At 38.5% G+C, this 22,056-nt stretch overlaps 1 protein-coding gene and 1 pseudogene across 1 annotated transcript; both read right to left on the reverse strand.

Annotated features, from left to right (window-relative positions):
- Window positions 1–6,566: 6,566 nt before the first annotated feature.
- Window positions 6,567–8,401, reverse strand: LOC121240914. The gene is made up of 3 exons (XM_041138434.1): window positions 8,174–8,401; window positions 7,332–7,814; window positions 6,567–7,208 (listed from the first exon to the last, which is right to left on the reverse strand). The coding sequence occupies exons 1-3, from the start codon at window positions 8,399–8,401 to the stop codon at window positions 6,567–6,569; spliced, it is 1,353 nt and encodes a 450-aa protein (XP_040994368.1).
- Window positions 8,402–15,791: 7,390 nt separating this feature from the next.
- LOC121240915 lies at window positions 15,792–16,460 on the reverse strand (annotated as a pseudogene).
- Window positions 16,461–22,056: the final 5,596 nt, after the last annotated feature.

The raw sequence follows: 22,056 nt of genomic DNA on the forward strand, positions 1-22,056 counted from the left end.
TCCCTCCATCTGGGCATACCCTTGAGCAACTAATCTTGCTTTATTTCGCACAATCGTACCATGCTCATCTGACTTATTCTTGAAAATCCACTTGGTACCAACCACATTGTAATTTTCAGGTCTTGGAACCAAGTGTCATACATCATTCCTCACAAACTGATTTATTTCTTCATGCATAGCATTTAACCAACTCTCATCATTTAAGGCTTCTTCGACTCTTTTTGGTTCAATCTATGAGATGTAGCCTGAATGAGCCAGTTGATTTATCACTTTCCTCCTCTGTGTCATTCCTTCATCTATCTTCCCTATTATGTTATCCTGAGGGTGATTTAACTTCACTCTTGACGATGGCTCCTTGTGGACAATTACCTTTTCACCAGAAAAGGTCTCCAAGTTTTCATTGTGCTCATCAACACCCATTTTTTCAGTTTCACTAGGTATGTGAACTTGTTCTTCACTGTTCAATTCCTCTCTAGGAGCATCATTCACCACCACATTTATTGATTCCATGACATTTTGGGTGCGTAGATTGTAACTCCTATAAGCACGACTGTTTCTGGAATACCCGAGAAAAATTCCTTCATCACTCTTAGGATCAAACTTAGCCAAGTTTTTCCTATCTCTCAAAATATAGCATTTGCTTCCAAACACCCTGAAGTACTTCACATTTGGTTTCTTCCCTTTCCACAATTGATATGGTGTTTTAGAAGTGCTCGGTCTTTGATAGACTCTATTCATAATGTGACAAGCTGTGTTCACAGCTTCCCCCAAAAAATGAGTAGGTACACTTTTGTTGTGCATCATAACACGAGCCATTTCTTGAATGACTTTATTCTTTCTTTCAACTACTCCATTTTGCTGTGGAGTGATAGGAGCAGAAAATTCTTGACTAATACCCTCTTCATCACAGAATCTCTCAAGACTAGAATTTTCAAACTCTCTTCCATGGTCGTTCCTAATTCTGACTATTGATTTTCCTTGTTCATTTTGAAGTTTCTTGCACAATATTTTAATCACGTCAGGAGCTTCACCTTTTTCTCTCAAAAACTCTACCCAAAAGTATCTGGTGAAATCATCTACCATCACCAGTATGTATTTCTTTCCTCCCAGACTCTCAGTTCTAGAGGGTCCCATAAGATCAATGTGTAACAACTCTAATGGTCGTTTGGTTAGGATCGCCGTTGTATTCTTGTGAGCTGTTCTGACTTGTTTTCCCAATTGGCATGACCCACAAACAGGAGTCTCCACTTTACCCAGCTCAGGCAATCCTACCACCATTTCTTTCTTGGCAATCTTGGATAGATTTCTGTGATTCACATGTCCAAGCCTTTGATGCCAAAAATCAGTAGTCTCACTTTTAGCACTACTGCAACTGTACTATGAACTAGGAGTGATGCCATAACAATTATCAGATGTTCTGATTCCTTGCACTACACACTTTCCATCATTATCTGAAACAGTACATATTTCTTTTGAAAAACGGACTTCAGCACCGTTATCACACATCTGACTTATATTGAGTAGATTTGCTCTTAATCCATCAACAAACAAGACTTCCCTCATGACAGGTAGTCCAAGTATTTCAGTTTCACCCCTTCCAATTATATTGGCCTTTCCCCCATCTCCAAATGTAACTGTTCCGCATTTGTATTCTTCAACAGTTTTAAATAAGGTTCTATCACTCGACATATGACAAGAGCATCCGCTATCAAGGTACCACAAAGACCTGGTCTTCAGAGCAATGTGTGCAACATGACAAGTGTACCTTTCCCTTTTTGACCCACATGTTTCTGATTTTTGGAGAGTTTGCCTTCCTAGCCTTTTGGCTAGTAGTCAGTTGGTCTAACTTGACATTGAGTCTATCATTTTGTCTAGTTAAGGCCATGACTTGACTCCACAGATTTTGATGCACTTTCCTTGAATGATTCTTCTCATCTCTCATGGGATGCCTCCTAAGCTGATAACAATTTGGCCGGATGTGACCAATCTTATCACAATTATGGCACACATAATTTTCTTTGTAATCTCTCTGTCTCATGAAGGGTGAGGCATACTTAGGGGCATTTATGAGATTCTTACCCCTTTTTGACAAATCCACATTTTTACTCTTAGAGGATGTAGGACCATGCATAGTGTACCTTTTCAATTTAGAACACTCTGTTCTAACATGCCCTATCTTTCCACAGTAGTGACATATAGGGCTTGTATTGCGAGCTCTTTTTCTTTCTGGAGGTGGAGCAAATTGTTGCACCTGTAATAATTTCTTACCCTTTTCCGATATGTTGGCATTCCCATTGGCAGTTGATTCACAAACAAACGCAGTCCTTCCCACATTTTTATAGGAGGTTGTAGCCACATCGGATTCCCCTTTTACATATCCCAGACCATTCTTGTCACTAGAGGACTTTCCTAAGATTAGGATTTTGTCAAGGTTATGTTTCCCAGTAGAAAAGGTTTTCAGTCTATCATTTAACAAAATCATCTCACTTTCTTGAGTTCTCAACTTATCTTCCAGAACTGCATTCTTCATTTTTAACTGATCTGATAAACTTATGACTTCATTTAATTTGTCTTGAAGCCCTTCATTTTCACATTTGCAGAAAACTATTTTCTCAATGTGTGCTTTGTTGAGTTTTCTTTATCTAACACACTCCTTGTACAGCTTCTCATATATTTCTTGCAACTGATCTTCGCACTCAGATTCATTTCCAGATATACTCCCATCATCAGACACTTATTCACTGCATTGACTTTTGTCACTAACAGTAGAAGTAAATGCCATGTAGTTGAGGTTTCTTTTTGGAGAAGAGTTCTCTGATGAGTCACTTGACTCTGACTCACTCTCACTCAAGGATGCAATCTTAGCTCTTTCTTTGGCCTTTTTGTAATTTGCACATTCTAAGCGAATGTGTCCAAATCCATGACATTCATGACACTGTATCTTTGATTGACTCTTGTCTTTGTTAGCATTAGTGTATTTCTTAGAGCTCCTCTCCTTGTTCCCTGAACTCGAATCTCCGTTGTATCTTTCAAACTTTTTCTTCTCTTATCTCTGATTCTTGTTATATCTAGACACGAACATTTTCCTGAATTTCTTAGCATAGAATGTTATTTCTTTGTCACTCATAGCCAACTCATCTAATGACTCATCTGACTCCTCTCTAATGGTATTGAGGGCTATAGACTTGTTCTTCTTATCCACAGGAAGAGTATGTTCATAGGTTTGTAGAGAGCCCACCAGCTCTTCAATCCTCATAGTGTCCAAATCTTTGTTTTCTTCAATAGCAGTGACTTTGGGGCGAAATCTTTCAGGAAGAGATCTGAGGACTTTTCTTACAATCCTATTTTGAAGAACTTCTTTAAAATATAAAACCACTCCGGGTGTAGGTCACCACCACAAATCTACTATAGAAATATAAGTTCGTTATAACTAATTTAGAAACACTCACAAAACCTTTGTAGTAGCTAAATTTTGGCTTGCAACTCCATAAATAACCCTTTCTATATTATCCCACGAGAATCTCTCGATCTTTGCAATACGGCAGCTCCGGAAACCTTCCGGCCAATGAATACGTCTACTTCAATGGACTCTACAGTGTTTTTATCTTGAGTGTGTTTTGGTGAAGGTAAATCTTCCAAGAGATTCAACTTTGAATGAGAAAAGTTTCTCTCAAATGCTCTTGAAAAGAGATTGTGTTTTTGCTCTGTTTTCTTCACACAAAGAACAGAACTAACATGTTCTATTTATAGTCCCAGCAAGACACAGCGCCCAAAATTAGGTTGTCTTGAACATTGGCTCGAGCGGGGTATCGAGCAAACATTGTCTTCTGAAACCGCTCGAGCGAGACGTCGAGCGCACATCGAGCAAACCTCTCTGGATGAGTTCTGCTCGAGCGCTACGTCGAGCACACCTTGAGCGAACCTCTCTGGATAGGTTCTGCTCGAGCGCCACGTCGAGCGCACCTTGAGCGAACCTCGCTGGATAGGTTCTGCTTGAGCGCCACATCGAGCGCACCTTGAGCGAACCTCTCTGAATGGGTTCTGCTCGAGCGCCACGTCGAGCGCACCTTGAGCGAACCATTCTGTATCGTTCCACTCGAGCGCTTCGTCAAGCGCACATCGAGCGAAGCACTCTGTATGGGTTCCGCTCGAGCGCTAAGTCGAGCACAAGTCGAGCGAACCTCTCTGGAAGGTCCCGCTCAAGCGCCAATCAAGCGCCAGTTGAGCCATGTTGAGCACACTTCAATCTTTTTCATATTACACTGCTTCAACACTTGTTACAACTCAATTTTACACAGGTTTTCACAAGAATATGCCAATCAACTAATTTATTCCTCAACAGCTCTCTTTGCACAATTCAAAAACAAAATATCAAAATAAGGTCATGTCTATACCAGTCGTGACAGAAAATACTTTCTTCTTATACAGAATTTCATAAGTAATGCAGAAAAAATAACTGAGGTCATTTCCAAAATCAATCTCAGTTCATTTTATTTTATGCAAAGTGTAGCATAGGAATCTCGCTTACCTAAACTCCTTAGTCTTTTAAAAAATTTCCCTAACAATGCCGAACAAATATTAATCATCACCTATAAAAGTCACGTAATTCTCGTAAATTTTCAATCAACCATGTATTTCGATATTTCAACTTAAAATGCTAAAAGAACCTATTTTTAAAACCTCAAAACCTAAAATTCTCATAATTCCTAAAATACCATCAATTTCTAAAACCATCAATATCCACGTAATCGAATTCGTACTGAAGAAGAAATTTATCGAATAAGTATTATGATATTATGGAACTCAATAAATACTAATATTTTAAAATATCTAAAATACCAACAACGTATTATAAATTAATAGAATACTTTGGCTACTAAAACAAATTCCCATAAAATAAGTCATGAAAAACTCCTCTAAAAAAAAATAGGTTTACTTCCTTTAATAAACAATATTATCAAAATATTATCTACACAAATATAATATTCTTGAGACTTAAAACAAAACTCATTTAAACTAAGTCCTAAATAATAAATTTGGAGGCATACACTAAGGGGTAAAAAAGTAATAGCACTTCCTTCTATTAGGTTAATATAGTTACATATATGTATATAAAACTTATAAGAACATGAAAGCCAGACGAACACATACATCGAGATAAAAACATGCATGCGGCGGCAGGGGCTTACCCAAGAGAAATCGAGGCACGTGTGAAGGGTTAAGGCGCGACGGCGCTGGCTGGAGGGACTGTGGTGGCACGATTGAAGAGATGGAATGCGGCGGAGATGCCGTCGAGCTGGGCTAAGCACGAGAGAAGGAGAGGGAGAGGTAAGGGCGAGAGAGGGTGGATAGAAAGGATGGAGTAACCGAGAGAGGTACTCACCGTGAGGGGTTGCTACGGGCTGAGGTGGCCTGTGGGTGTCCAACGGCCTTTTCTGTGCAAGTGGCGACGACTTGAAGTGGCTGGTGCGGTGCAGTGGTTCGGTGGGGGGGATCTCTGTTTCGGGTGGCTAAAAACAAGGGAGTTTCGTGGCTTACAACGGAAGCTACGGGAGGCCTTGGGCGGCGACTTCGTGTGGCTGGGCATGGTGGTGAGGTCTGGACTGAGGTTCACATGGAGTAGATGAACTGGGCGGCAGTAACGTGGGGGGTGCAGTGGGTCACTAGATTCACACTCTGTTTTAGTGAAAGAAAATAGAGGGTGATGGAGGATGTGGTTGACGACAAGGATCCTCACTAGCGCAGTGGAGTGGAGATTTCAGTTTGACCTTCTGTGAAGAGGAGGACGAGTAGCACATTATTTCTAGGGTTGAGGATGCTTAACACACACACACACACACACACATATATATATATATAAGATATAAATAGTAATGAGATAAAAACCTAGAGGAAGGGGATGAAAGGACGTGCATGAAAATGGCAAAAGGACGTGAAACCATGCGACATGGACTCTGGAAGCGCTTCCACGGGCCTGGGCTCTTTAGCCAAAAAAATAAACATAATCGGCCTACGTTTTGGATTAGGATCAATGCGTGGGCTTTTTCCTTAAGTTTTGGGCCTCGACTCAACTTAAAAAAATATAAACTTGTCCTGTATATTTTTTGAGTAAAAATCCACTAGATCCATTAAAAGATTTTAAACCTAATTATCAAACCTATTGAAAAAAATTATAATCCGCCAAAAATATCTTAGGCTCGAACTCTCTTTCAAAAGTTTTTACTTTTAATCCCAAATGATTTTTCATAACTATAAACCCAAAAATTTTATTAAGCGGTTTGACTGGGCTTGGGTGTTACACATACAATCGTTACACATTATTTTACCAAGTCTTGAAACTATGATGAAAAGCCGAAAACATCCAACACATGTAAAAGAAACTCCCAATCAATGTTGTCATATGCTTTAGCAAAATCCACCTTAATCATTACATTGCCTCCTCTAACATTTTTATTTATGCTATGTATCATTTCCTGGGTTAAGCTGACATTCTCCAGAATACTTCTACCTAAAATAAAGGCGCCTTGCTCCTTAGAAATTATGCGGGACAAAATAGGCGTCAATCATCACACCATCAATTTAGAGCATACTTTATACACCATAGAACAAAGGCTAATTGGCTTGAACTTCTCAAAACTTGTAGGATTCGGCACCTTCGGGATAAGAACTACATATGATGAGGAATAGAACCTAGGTAGCTCACAACCTCTAAAAAAATCCCACACTGTTTCCACCACATCCTTTTCCACAATCCCCCAGCAACTTTTATAAAATCCCGAAGTGAAACCATCTGAACCTGGTGAACTGTCTATCGGAATAGAAAACATGGTTTCCTTAATATCTTGGATTGAGGAGAGCTCGTACAACCTTCTATGTTCAGAATCTGAGATTTCTTTATGTACCCACAGCGACAAATCCGGATATGAGCTACTATTTCTAGCCTCCATAAAACAAGAGAAATATCTAACAGCTTCTTCATGTACTGCTTCCGGAGAACTAAGTCGACGTCCATCTTCCAAAGTCATTTCTCGGACCAAATTACTACCTTTTTTATCCAAGCTTCGAAACAATTGTGCATTAACATCCCCTACCTCAGCCCACCGTTGCTTCGCTATTTGAGACAACCTCATTTCCTCTCTACGCATCCACTCATCCAACTCAAGCTTGGCTGCCAAAAAGGCCATTTCATCCTCCTTGGATCCCCTCACCTATAACTTACAATCCAAATCAACTATCTCATTTTCCAATTGAGCAATATGTGTATGCGTCCAGCCAAATACATTGACATTCCATTGTTTAAGAGCCACCCTTAACTTTTTTAGCTTACCTACCAACTTCCACATCCCGATCCCAATCGCCTCTTCCTCCCATACCATTTTGACACAATTTAAGAAATCATCATGCCTCGTCCACATTTCCTGGAATCTGAACGGAGAAGGGCCATAATGCGCCGAAGGTTTCTCAAGGCACATTACCATTGGTGCGTGATCCAACGAGGAGCATGAAAGGTATTCCATGCAAGAAGAAGGATAATTCATAGCACATATATTATCCATCAAAATCCTATCCAATCTCGCCCAACATCTAGTTAACATGGCATGACCATTGCACCAAGAAAAAGGGCCACCCATGAAAGACATCTCCTTCAACCCACCAAGATTAATGAATTGATTAAACTCCTCCATTGCCATTGCTGACCTCGGACGACCACCTCTTCTTTCTGCATCTGAACGTATCACATTAAAATCACCCGCAACCACCCAAGCTTCAAAAGCACTTGGAAAGCCACACAATTCTTGCCAAAGCTGGCATCTCTATTATCCCAAGCACTTAGCATACACCAAAGACAACCGCACCCTCCTATTATTGTCATTAATAACCACTGTAATATGTTGATTAGACTTTGCTAGCACTTGACACCCAACCCCCTGATTCCATAACAACCATATTTTGCCTCCTTCCGCACTATTTGATACAGCATCCACAAAATGAAAATCCCGAACAACTCTCCTCAATGTATCCTTAGCTTGAAAATGTTCTACCAAAGCCACTACCTTCGTTTTATATTTCCTCAACAGCTTACTCAGCCTTTGCTTCGAGATGTTCAAACCTCGAATATTCCAATAAAGGAAACTGCACATTATAAATTAAAGTGAACGGGTCTACTAGGAACCCTTTTAGAACTTCTGATTCTAGCACTTTTCCTCTGCTGACCACTCCTCACTGGATCAGAATAGCAATCTTTTTCTTTACTCTTGTGCACCATACTCTCCACTTTCTCTTCTTCTAATATCGAACCCAGAACCTCCCCTTCATCTTCAACTCCTTGCACCACTTCAGGATCAACTCCTCCGTTATCAACTTGTTGAAAACCGTCCTCCAACCAACGAGCCTCATCCATAGAATCAAACTGGTTCTCCTTTTCTATATCATTCACAACTGCTAGCTCTCAATCTTGCAAAAATTCCTCAACCTTGAGCTCCTCAACCTCTAGAACTTGACCCACCAAAATATTTCCTACTAGATTTTCCATCAAGCCTACAACCGTTTCCTCACTTACTTTGACCAACTCAGCAACCTCAGTCACCTGATCATGTGTCTCGCATTCCTCAACCAGGTATACCTCCTCTGTCACCTGAACAGGAACCTCACACTCTGTAGCCAGAGCAACAGGGGCCTCACATTCAGGCTGAGCTTCAACATCCGCAGCACAGGAACTCATTCCTTGTTCTTTCCGTCCTATATTTGAATCCCTTCCCATCTCTAACACCAGCTTCTGACCCTGAATCTCCCCCGCCTCTAGCTCCTCTATGATCATCAAGTTGACACCTTCCACGGAAGAAATCAACTCCTTCCCTTTTTCCTTCGCCGAACACGTCACCAAAGGAGGCACCCCATATGATACCCCGTATTTTAGTGTATTTTAATTGAAAAAGTATTTTAATTATTTAAATATTGATTCTCTTGTTTTAAGTTTATCGGATTTCTCCTTGGTTTATTTTTATGATTTCTAAGTTGTGAAATTAATTTTGATATGCTTTCATAATTTTAATTATTGTTTTGCATTTAAGATCCTCTTTGATTTAAATTAGTTTGTTTGTGGGCTTTAAAATTATTGTATTGTTGAATTTTATTATTATTTTATTTTAACTAATCACTGTGTTGAAATTATTTTATTCAACTTACTGTTTTGAAATTCTTTTCGTTGGATCAATTTTGTGACCCAAGTTCTGAGGATTGAACCTCATTAATTTCCCTCACTTTTTCTTTTCCCCTTTTTCTTTCTCCTCTTCTCTTTTTCCTTCCTTCCTTTTTTTCTCCTTTCCACTGCATCTCTCTCCTCCCGAGCGCGCGACAACCCTCCCTTCTCTCCCATCCATTTTCTCTTCAACCCACAGCGCTGTCGTGCCCCATCCATTGTCGTCACCGCCCCTCCCATTTTTTTCCTCTCCGGCCAGAGACCTCACCCATCAATTTTCAGCTCCTCCTTCACTGTCGTTAGCCTTCATGCATGGCTTCAAGCCGCGGCTCCCTTTCGTTCCAGGATCGCCGTCGCGCTGCCATTGGCCACCACGTTTTCACCACAGCATCAATGGCCTCCCAACTACCTAACCCATCCTTCCTCAACTCCGATCCGCCACTGGTGAAGCCCCTCCATCTCCATTTCCAATTTGGGTGTTTTAACCTCCAACCGCCGCCCACGCCGCCACCCACGGCCAACGACCACTACTAGTAGCCTCACTAACACCTCTAAGCCCTTCCCTAGCCATCCCAACTCTTCATTTGTCCCCATTCAAAAGTTGAGTTTTTGAGATCCATGGCCATTGTCCATTTTGCACTGTTACATTATTGTGCCGCCACTTCTAGCACCTTCGTGATTCTTCAAAACTTATATTATAGCACTATAAGTATATTTCCAAAGAACTTTTGAGATTTAAATGTATTTTTGCGCTAACTCATATTTACTGTGAACTGGTTTGGTTGTGCTGGACTGAGTCCGAGGAGTAAGGGGGTCGGTTGGATTGGAGGATGGAGTTGTTTGTGTGATTGGATTATACTAGAATTTGTTGGTTGTTAGATATTTGTATCATGTCTTGAACATTGCATAATTGCACGCATGTTCATGTTTGTAAATGAAAACTGGGTTTTCGCATAATTGCATACATGTTCATGTGTATATTTGAAAACTGGATTTTCATATGAGAAATGGTTTTTGGGTGCGTGTGTATCACGACCCCAAGCCTAGATGGGGCATTATCTCGGTGGATCTTCTCTGGTCGGAATATACTGATTGACGTCCCCTGGGTTGTCGCTGGGAGACAACGGGATCGAACAGGATGGTAATGCTCTCGTGCCGACTTAGTGGCCCCTCTTGCTGGCGGGGGTTAGAGGATGCTGGGCCATGAACGCGCTGGGCGCGACACTTGGCATCACTCGTTAGGAAGTCACTCGCACGGTCGTTACCCGTGGTGTGACGAAGGGAGCCAAGGTGTGCAGATGATCCCTAGGAGAGATCATGGTGCATACGGTTAAAATTGATATTGGGTCATTTTCTAAGAAAATGAGGGTTTTTTGTGATAAATGGATATGTGGACCATTTTCTAGGAAAACTAGGAAAATGGTGGATTTTTATGTGAGCCGTTTTCTAGGAAAATGGCGGGAAATGTTTTAATGGAATATTTTGGGTCAAAATGGAATTTTGGCGTACGTTGGAAAATATTCATTTTCGGGAAAATTGATGTTTTGGGCCTAATGCATATTTCATCATATGCATACATAATTGTTGATTGCATTAATGCATTTTTATCTCATGGGTTGTTTGGATTATTACTTACCTGCGGTACTTTTTTATGGTATCTCAAATTTTGATGCAGATGATGCTGATGTTGAGCCTGAAGATGTGGCTCCGTCGGAGGAGTGATTTGGGATCACTCGCTTGTGTTTAGGATTTGTTTCCCGCTAGTTGAATTATGTATTTTGGAATTTTTTTTTTTTTTGGATAACTTTATTACTTTTTAAAACGTTTTGTTTTAAGCGAATTTGTATTAAACAATTCTGGTACTTAGTCGACTTATTTAAATTATCCGATGCTTTGCTTTGTTGTACAATGTTGCATGTACACACACTTGCCACTTACTGCTGGGATGCATGACCGTGTTGTCATCATCCCTCGTTTCGGTACGTGGGAGTCGGGGGCACTACACCCCTTCTACTCCCTCCATCTAGCCCTGCTCCTTGGACACCCTTCTTCTACTCTCCTTATTGCCCTCAAGATTTTTGTCTCTCCCCGATTGAGTACCAACCTTTCGACACTTCATTAGATTATGCCCCTGAATCTTACAATGCCTACAATATACGTTGGTAGATTTTCATAGATCACCTTCTGAATCTGACTACCCACTTGATGAGGCACCCCATTCCAAAATGATTCAATAGGATCCTTAGCAACATTCATTTCAATGCAAACTCTTGTCGCATCCCTCCGTGTAGCACATCTGGTACAATTGTCACGGCACACATATTTCCCTAACGGCATGATAATATTTTTCAAGAACGATTCATGAAACGTATTCGGTGGCAATCCAGGAAGCGTAATCCATACAGGCACCACTGGAGACTCCAATTCCTTTGTATAATCCATCAACCAATGAAACGCATGGTATATGACCCCTTTCACTTCACATGACTCCCTGGAAAATGCCATCTTAAAATCCACCTCATTTGCAAATCTTACAAAAACCAACCTAGGCGCAACCATCGACGAGACCACAGGTTGAGAAGCAAGCCCACATCTTCGTCGAATACAAGACCGAATATCATCCAGTGAAGGACGTTGCCTCAAGAATTTTAAAACCAGAGAAAACATAAACGGCACAGCCGATTTTGTAATCTCCTCCTTAGAAAAACGAATGTAAATTTCGCCATCCAAAACTTTAGGGGACCTCAGAGGAATCACAACTTCTAGAATAGGCTGTGGAGCAGACGCCACCATATCCGCAAATGACCGGCGAACAGGGGGTGCCAAGGAGCCCGACTGGCCCCCGGCGGCAATCATTTAGGAAACACCCAAAACCCTAGTAGAGCACGAGGAAAAAAAAACGTGCACACCTTATCATCAACCCAAACCAAAAACAAATCTTACACATTATTATTATTATTATTATAAAAATAAATGCTATTTACCAACCCAAACTAAAAAATAAATCTTACCCATTATCATTGTCTTTGTGGGTAAATCTTATACATCAACCCAAATCAAGTAAAAAACCTTACCCAATTTTGTTTTGAAACCGAATTTAGCCAATAGTAAAATACTAACAGTCTCCACCTTTAACAATTGGGTGACAAAACATAAATAACCCAAAATTACTAATAAGAACAGGATAATTATATCTTTCTAAGGTCTCTGCAACTTGTTCGTACAACTCCAATTTTTTTAAAAATATATGATCTAACATGCATCTTTCCTAGAAAAGAAAAAGATTCATCAAGAAGAAAAATTTTCGAGATATTAATTAGGGCAGGGTTGGGTAATGAGATGAAATGAAAATTATGTGACTAGTAATAAAATGATTTTTGAATAATAATAAAATTGTTTGAGTTAAGATATTATATTGGATTTTGGAAAAGAAGATAGAAAAAGTAGAATAAAAATTAAAATATAAAGTTAAAAAATTATTTGATTATAGTTTTTTAATATAACTTTTGTTTTCAAATTTGAAAAAATGGTGTTTTTTATTTTTTGTTTGAAAGTTTAAAAAAATGTAATGATGAGATGAAAATTTTAAAAATTTAAAATTAAAAAATATGTATTTGAATTATGTTTAAGAATAGAAGTATAAAAAATGTAAAGATGAGATGGGATGTTGTGTTTATCTAATGTCCATGCATGGCCTAAACCTTACTTCCTGCGCCAACATCACCTGATTACACCCGGGCAAGTCAATGACCAGTTATTTAAGAGCCATGGGCCCATGGGACCGACGTCGTCAATGATAATTACATAGGGTTTGCTAGATCTTATAATATTTGATATATTACTATATAATAAACTTTAAAAAATTAAAAAGTTTAGGTAGATTAAACAATGGCTAATTTGGTCCATGTCACATCTCCTGATTAATAAGTTTAGGTAGCTGTATTACATTGACTACAAAATAATAATTTTTATACAAAGGACACGTACTAATTCTGTTTAATTAAGTGCATTCATGTCACTCGGATTATGGAGACAAATGCATGGATTATTGTTATAATTAAATGTTTCGATATCAATCAATCACCATTTTCTAGTGCTTTTCAATAATATTTGTTATATTTGATTTCTCTTTCTGTGGTCTTAGTATCATAAGTACATTACCTGGAAGAACATAAAAAAAAAAAAAAAAAAAAAAAAAAAAAAAAAAAAAATTATCGATTATACAATTATACAATTATTCTATTCCAAAGACCTACTCCTGATTTACAGTATGAATAAAGAATTTTTCAAACTTAATTTTAGGTTTCTTCTAATAAATTGTATGAATAGAATCATGATGGATTATCTAAACAAGAAATCCTCAATACCATGAACAAAATATCAATAGTCGCAAATGCTTATATTAATAACAACAATCTCAGTCAAATCGAGACAATTGATTTATCTGGAATGCTTCGACACTGGTGGGATAAATACCTCTCTGAAGAAGCAAGAGAAACCATTAGGAATGCTATCAAGCATGATGATAACAACATGCCTATTTTTTATCAAACTATAGAAAGGAGTATCCCTGATGGTATTAATACTTTGTTTTATACTGTTATTAAATATTTTGTTGGAACTCCCTTCACCATTAGTAAGCGCATTAGTGATTATTTGAATAATTTGAAATGCTATCAAATGTTTGATTATAGATGGTATCAGAATGTTTTTCTTTCTAGAGTTATGCTTAGGGAAGATAGCCAAAAACCTAATTGGAAAGTAAAATTCATTGCTAAATTACCTCATTTATTTTCTCACAAAGTCAAGAATGAATATAATGATATCTCGGGACTTCTTAATTACGATAATTAGACATACGATGATATTTCCAGTACAATTAAGAAACTTGATATCAGTATGTGCAATGATACAAAAATGCTTCGGCAACAAATAGAGAATAGTAAGAAAGTCAATTATGAAATGAAAAATTTCTTTGAACAATCTGGTCATCCTTCTATTTCTCCTTCTAGACAAAAGTGTAAGCATTTTGATAAATCTACTAAAATTCACACCAGGAAAAGATATAGTAAGCGTGATGATTTTTATAAAAAAAACCTTCGGATTTTTATAAGAATTAAAAAAAAAAAAAAAAAAAAAAAAACCTTCTGATTTTTATAAGAAAAAAGTCTTCTTATAGAAAAAAGACTTTTCAAATTCCTTCAAAAGGAAAATGTTTTAACTTTAGCAAGTATGGTCGTTTCTCCGAGCAATGCACCAAAAAATCCAATAAAATTCAAAAAAAAAAACTTAATCAATTAAAACTTGATAACAATGATAGCAAGGAACTTATTCGAATACTAGAATCAAAATCCTCAGAATCATTTGATATCAATGAGTTCAGTTTAGTCAAAATATTGTCACTTGTTAATGTTGTGTCCCTTGCCAACTATTGTATCATGGCCTATAAATAGGGGTCCTTGGTGCACAATGAAAGCACTCAATTTCCTTTGTCCATCACCAACTTGTGGGACAAATACCCTTACGAGAGTGTCACCATATTGTCAAATTTACGTTTGATTTTTTACCTTTTTTGTTCTTCATTTTTCTAACTCCCCAATTCCCCAATGGAACATCTACTGCATTGACTGATGATAAACTTGGACAACGTCTAGAGACATTTGAGTTTACCTAGATTTTCCAGCATCTCCTTGATAACAATTCCAGTAATATCAATATGACGTAAACCGATGAACTTTTCCATATCTCTTGGTAGTGCAATAAGATTTTCACTACCAGATAAATTTAATGCATGCAAATTACACAACTTACATTAGCAATTAGGCAACCTTGTAAGTCATGTATAAGAAACTGCATCCAGATAGTGCAAGTGTTTCAATTTTCCAATGGACGCAAGCAACTCAGTCATATTCCAATAGTGAGACAGAGAAAGCACTCGCAAATTTCTTCGTTAACATTGGCAATAAATCACAGCTGACTTTTTTGGATAAGAAAATAAATCTTAACATTTGTGGCGACTCCACTGCTATAAAAGTACGCAACAACTTAAACTCATTAATTGCCTCGAACCTATTGTAGGTTTCAAATTGACTTCTGACATAGGAAAAATGCCTAGTCTTGTCAGGAATTTTGTGAGAACGATCATGATCAACTTCTATCCTAAAGGTAAATTCACCTAATACAAAGTTTGCTAAATCATTAATAAGGTCATGCATTATTAAACATGATTCGTCTTCACTTATCTTTGGAACAATGATCTTGATAAAAGAGTGTAGAAGTAATCATCACCAATTTGTTCCATTGTTTTATTTTCAGTTGCATGCAAGAAACCTTATGCCATCCATAATAAAATTAATTGCTCTTTCTTGAAAGCATGGTCTTTTGGAAATATTGAACAGTAAGCAAAACATGGTTTCAAATATGATTGGAGATATCCGTAACCTAATCTTAGAGCAGGAAGAATATTGTTTGTTTCGTGATTTGACAATTCCCATAATTCGCTACTTAACACCTTCTCCCATTCACAAACATCTAATTTAAACCGTAATGGGCCCCCAATTGTCTTGATTACTAAAGGTAGACGTTTTCATTTTTAAACAATCTTTTGACCTAATTCTTGCAACTCTAAATGTGCATTAGAGTTAGCATCATGAAATGCATGTCTTGCAAACAGTGACCAACAATCCTGCTTTGGTAGCTTCTTTACAGGATGGGTTGCAAAAGCGCAGATGACTGATGCAAACTCATCATCGCGCTTTATTATGATAATCCTACTTCCTTGTAGCCCAAATTCAAAGGGGTTGCTTAATATCTCCCAATCATTATAATTCTTATTCCAAACATCATCGAAAACAAATAGAAATTTCTTTCCATTTAATTTCTCCTCTAGTTGAAGTTGAAGCTAATTTAGGTCTTCAATATTACTGGCGGATGAAGTTACAGCATTTAGAATTGTTTTCGTTACTCCGAAAGGGTTAAATTCCTCTGAAACACAATCCCATGTTGTAAGGTTAAAATGCTCACGAACGTCCTTGTCATTGTATACAACTTGAGCAAGGGTGGTCTTGCCCATTCCCCCCATGCCGACTATGCCACTCACACCCACCTTATTGTCACTGGCATCATCTTTGATTGAGAGTAACTTATTAATTATTTGCTCCTTATCATTATTTCTTCCATAAATTTTTGTTTCTTCTACCAAATAAGTGGTGGGCAATCTTTCATATGCTTTCCCTTGAACGGTGCCTTGTGTGAGATCCATAACAATATGCTGACTTGCCAAATTTTCAAATCTCTCAAGTACCTCTTTTATGCTTACTTCAATCTTTGGGAAAAAAGAGATGTGCAAATGTTATTTCGTACCTTACTTGTAGTGGTTCCAAATTCTGCATCCAACCTAGATCATAAGGCTTTAGTAGCAATCTCGTCCAAGATGTCCTCTGCATCATAGACAACATGTTTCAACTCATCAAGCCACTTTTTAACGCTTGGATTCGTAACTTGTTTATCCTCAGCATCTTCAAGCATAACTTCAACAGGCAACAATATTATTTTCAACTTGTTCAAGAGCCCACCATTTAGTTTTCGCCCCCTTGGTATTATGAATGTTATGGATGCCACTGATGAATCCACTACTGCACAAACCAACACCACAAGTCATGCGGGTCCACCAAAGTCAATGACTCTAAAGTCGGAACCATATATTGCCAAGGAATTTATTCCTTGATTCTTAATGTATATTATTTTCTATGTAAATGACTTTCCTTTCTTGTACAAGTACGTACTCTATTAATATACAAGAGGTACACGTATTGTGTGTGACAGAAAATTCATCCAAGCACTCTGTTTTTGTTTTATGGTACCAGAGCATTAGACTTACGTCAATTCTTTTCTATCGCATCCTCAACCTCTTCGGTGTCCAACTCATCCACTTCTTCCATCTCCACAAACACCACCTTTGTTGCCAATAATGTCAATCTTATCCCTATGAACATTCAAAACATGGTGACAATCAAGCTGACCAAGGATAATTATTTTTTTTCAAAGGCACAGGTTGTACCTTACCTGCACGATCAGCAACTCTACGGCTATGTAGATAGAAGTATCCCTTGTCCTCTGGCGTTGATCCAAGCGACATCTTCAAGTGATACTTCTCCAAGTCTCATCCCAAATCTGACATTTGCACAGCGGTTCCAACGTGACTAGGCTCTTCTTGGTCTTTTGATGTCTTCACTCTTAGAAAGCATCATAACCAATCTGGTTGGTCTAACAAATTCCCACAACGTATGGATGGCCCTCGAACACATGTTTACGACAAACTATCAAGTTCAAGTTGTGCAAACAAGACTCAAACTTTCCACCATAAAGAAAGGTAATCTCTCCATTTCTGATTATTTTCTGAAGGTCAAATCATTTGCAGATACTTTAGCTGCTGTTGGAGAGACTCTCAAGAGACAAAAATTGTTTCCTATTTGATGGATGGCTTGGATTCTTCCTATGATTCAATTGTCACTTTCGTATCCTATGATTCAATTTACTGGCCACTCACAACGATAACAATACTAGACGTGGTAGAAGTTCTGGCTCTCAAAGTCTTCAAGGAAATAGGAGCCGTGGCCGTGGTCGTGGAAGAGGGTACAACAACTATGTCCAATCAAGACCAACTTGTCAAGTGTGTGGCAAAACTTGTCATGTTGCTATCTCTTACTATCACCATTTTGATCGTCATTATCAAGGTCAAATGCAAGCTTTTCTCACCACTCCACCAGCTCATCCAAACCAAAATTGGTACTTGGAGTCCAAATCCACAAATCACATTACCCATGATTTTCAGAAGCTAAATATTGAAGCTGAGCCCTACACAAGCATGGATCAAATCCAAGTAGGTGATGGCACAGGTTTGGAGATTGCTCACATTGAGAAATCTCATCTAAAATCCACAAACTCTATTTGTCTTTTGAAGAATGTCTTACATGTTCCTAGGATTAAGAAGAACTTAGTTTCAATTCAACAATTTACTGGTTATAACAATGTTTTTGTTGAGTTTCATCGTGATTATTTTTTCTATGAAGGACGAGCACACGAGGAAGGAACTTCAGCGAGGCAGGACTAAGAATGGGCCCTACCAATTTCCATCTCCAACTTCCCCAGACGCCTACTCATAATCCTTGACTTGTCAACAGGCTCCTCTGCCAGTTTGGCATGCCAGGCTTGGTCATCCTGCATATTGCACTGTCTGTCATAATTTGGTCTTCCTGTATCTGACAATAATGCTCCTATTGTGTGCGATGCATGTCAACAGAACAAAAGTCATCGTCTTCCCTTTAATTCGTCTACTTTTTAATCTAATGATCCTTTAAATTTAATATTTTTCGATGTTTGGGGTCCATCTCCTATAATGTCAACTCTTGGGAATAAATATTATGTCTCATTTGTGGATCGTTTCAGCAAATACGTTTGGTTATTTCCTATTCCTGCTAAATCTGATGTTCTATCCACCTTCAAATTATTTCAAGTGCATGTTGAGAGATTTTTTAATCATAAAATAAAATCCATTCAAACTAATTGGAGTAGAGAATTCTGAAATTTGCAAAAATATTTTCAGGATATTGGTATTCATCATCGTGTATCTTGTCCCCATACTTCCCTCAAAATGGCACTGCAGAGAGAAAGCATCATCATATTATGGAAAATGGTCTTGCTCTCCTCTCTCATGCCTCTATCCCACTTGTTACTGGGACCACGCTTTCCAACTCGATGTGTTTCAAATAAATCGCTTACCTATATCTCCCTTAGGAATGGTTTCTCCCTTTGAAAAAATTATACAATCAATCCCTTGATTTTTCTGAACTTCATGTCTTTGGGAGTGCCTCCTGGCCATATCTATGTCCATTTAATACCCACAAATTTGATTACCGATCAAAGCATTGTGTATTCCTTGGATTCAGTCCTCATCATCGTGGCTATAAATGCTTAGACCCCAGTTTGGAAAAAGTTTCCTATCAAGGCATGTGGTATTTTCCAAAAATCATTTTCCCTTTAAAAGTCCACAACAGTCGGTCTCTCCAAATGGATCACGTCCTCAATCATCCTCCATGATACCACAATTTTTGCCAAACTTCACTCCCGAAAATTCCTCTCCCATCATGGCTCCTTCTCATTGCAAATCACTTTCCTAGTTCACGTCAACTTTCCATTGCAAGTCCTATGGTGCCCCACGCCTCTCCCTCCTCCACCGGCAAACAATCTCAATCATACCATGCCCCCACTTGATTCCTTGTGCAACTCTACTTCTCATTCCAAGTCTCATGAGATATTAAATCCATCTACTTTGTGATCCTCTCCAAACTCAGCAATAATTCTCTCTTCATCTGATTATGCTCTGAATTCGGCTCTTTCCTTATCTTCTACTACACCGGAAACATCTCTCTCATCTCCAGCTGGTTCCCACTCTCCTACCATATCCGACCATGCCTATTCTTTGGCTCATTTACCTCCAGCTCCAGCCCAGCAACTTCCTTCTGCTCGTACTCACCAGATGGTCACACGATCACAACACAACATCATTCAACCAATGAAAATCTTGGATCCTATGGTGAGATATCCAATTCCTAAGACATTTTTTACTACTCATGCCTCTATTGCAGAGCCTACTTGTTTTTCAAAAGCTGTTAAGCACACCAGATGGAGAGATGCTATGCTCTTGGAATTTAATAGTCTTATGAAAAATGGCACATGGACTCTTGTTCCCTATGACTCTAGCTTGAATATTCTTGGTAACAAATGGGTGTAACAAGTTAAGAAGAAATCTAACGGCACTTCGGACCGTCTTAAAGCTTGTCTTGTTGCCAAAAGCTATCATCAACAGGAAGGCCTTGATTATGATAAAACGTTTAGTCCAGTTATCAAACCGACGACTATTAGTCTGATTCTTAGCTATGTCATGTCAAAGGGCTAGTCTATTCATCAGATTGATGTGCAAAATGCATTTTTGCACGAGTACATCACAGAAGAGATCTATATGTTTCAATGCTAAGGTTATGTTCATTCTCAACTGCTGACTCATGTTTGTAAATTAAATAAGGCATTATATGGCCTTAAGCAAGCTCCTCGAGCGTGGTATTCTCGCCTAAGTGACAAATTTCTTGCACTTGGCTTCCATAACTCTCAGACAAACACGTCTCTTTTTATTCATCATGCTTCGGATGTCACTCTCTTTATCCTTGTGTATGTGGATAATATTCTCATCACCAACTCCACGTCTCAAGCTATTTCTTGGGTTATTGAATCTCTTGGTCGTGAGTTTACCATAAAGAAAATTGGCAATTTGCATTATTCTTTAGGTGTTGAGGCCACCCCCATTCCAGATGGGCTCTTCTTGTCCCTAATAGGTTACATTTTGAAGCTTCTCTCTCACACACATATGTTGGAAGCCAAACTTATTACTTCACCAATTTCAACCTCCGCTCCATTATCTGTCTTTACTGGTTTAGCATGTTTGGACCCCTCTCTTTATAGAAGCACGGTTGGCTCTCTCCAATACTTGTCTCTTACGTGCCCGAATATTTCATTCTCGGTAAATAAGGTATATCAATTTATACATAATCCTACTGAGATCCATCGGATGGCAGTTAAGCGTATTTTATGCTATCTCAAACAGACATGAATTTTGGCCTCCTCCTTCGGCGCAGTTCCTCCTTTCAGCTTTCTGTATATTCGGATGTTGATTGGGCCAATCGTCACAATGATCAAAAGTCCATCAGTGGTTATTATGTTTATCTTGGTCCGAATCTTATGTTTTGGAGTTCTAAGAAGCAACCTATGGTTGCCCGTTCAAGCGCTGAAGCTGAATATCGTGCCATCACACATGCCACTGCCGAGGTCATATGGTTGCAATCTTTACTTTGGGAACTTGGGATTTTTCTTGCTCATAGTCCAATTTTATACAGTGATAATTTTGGTGCCACCTATTTAACTAGCAATCAGGTCTTCCATGCTCGCACCAAACACGTTGAGATCGACTATCATTTCATTCATGAGAAGGCTCACCAACGTGCTCTTGATGTACATTTCTTATCCACTAATGGCCAAATTGTTGATCTGCTTACGATGCCGCTCATTTCCACGTGTTTTTTCCTTTTTGAGGTCCAAGCTCAATGTTGCTGCACCGGCCATTGGCTTGACAGGGGCTATTACGAAGATTATGGATGCCACTGATGAATCCGTTGTTGCACAAACCAACATCACAAGTCATGCAGTTCCACCAAAGTCAAGGACTATAAAGTTGGAACCATATATTGGAACCATGTATATTCTTGCTGTATATTTATTTTCTACGTAAATGACTTTCCTTTCTTGTAAAAGTACTTACTCTATTAATATACAAGAGGTACACGTATTATGTGACCGAAAATTCATCCAAGTACTATGTTTCTGTTTTACTTATAAAATCAACAAACTCGCCATATGTCATTTTATCAAATAATATTTGAAGGAAGGGAGAGAGAAGTGCTCCTCCCAGTTCGGCCATGTCTTGTTCTTTGAAATCGAAGAAAACAAACGAAGGAAGGAGAGATTGCAAATAGCAGAGCGAAAAATCTGTTTTCAAGATTTAGCAATGAAAATAGAGGAGACAACCTACTGCAGTGATGGTATTTTAAGTGCTGCTGATGGACTTATCACAGATGGTTTTATTTGTATCTTTGCTTTATTTCTTCTAATATATATATATATATATGACAATTGAGGAAGACAGCTTTGGATGCCATTTAATTTGCCTATTAAAGTGGCCAACTCCATGCACTTGAAATGGTGATCATTAATCAAAGCTTTTATACTTGTAGACCCATTAAAATACT

The sequence above is a fragment of the Juglans microcarpa x Juglans regia genome, chromosome 7S (assembly GCF_004785595.1).
Source record: "Juglans microcarpa x Juglans regia isolate MS1-56 chromosome 7S, Jm3101_v1.0, whole genome shotgun sequence".
In the NCBI taxonomy this organism is placed as follows: Eukaryota; Viridiplantae; Streptophyta; class Magnoliopsida; order Fagales; family Juglandaceae; genus Juglans; species Juglans microcarpa x Juglans regia.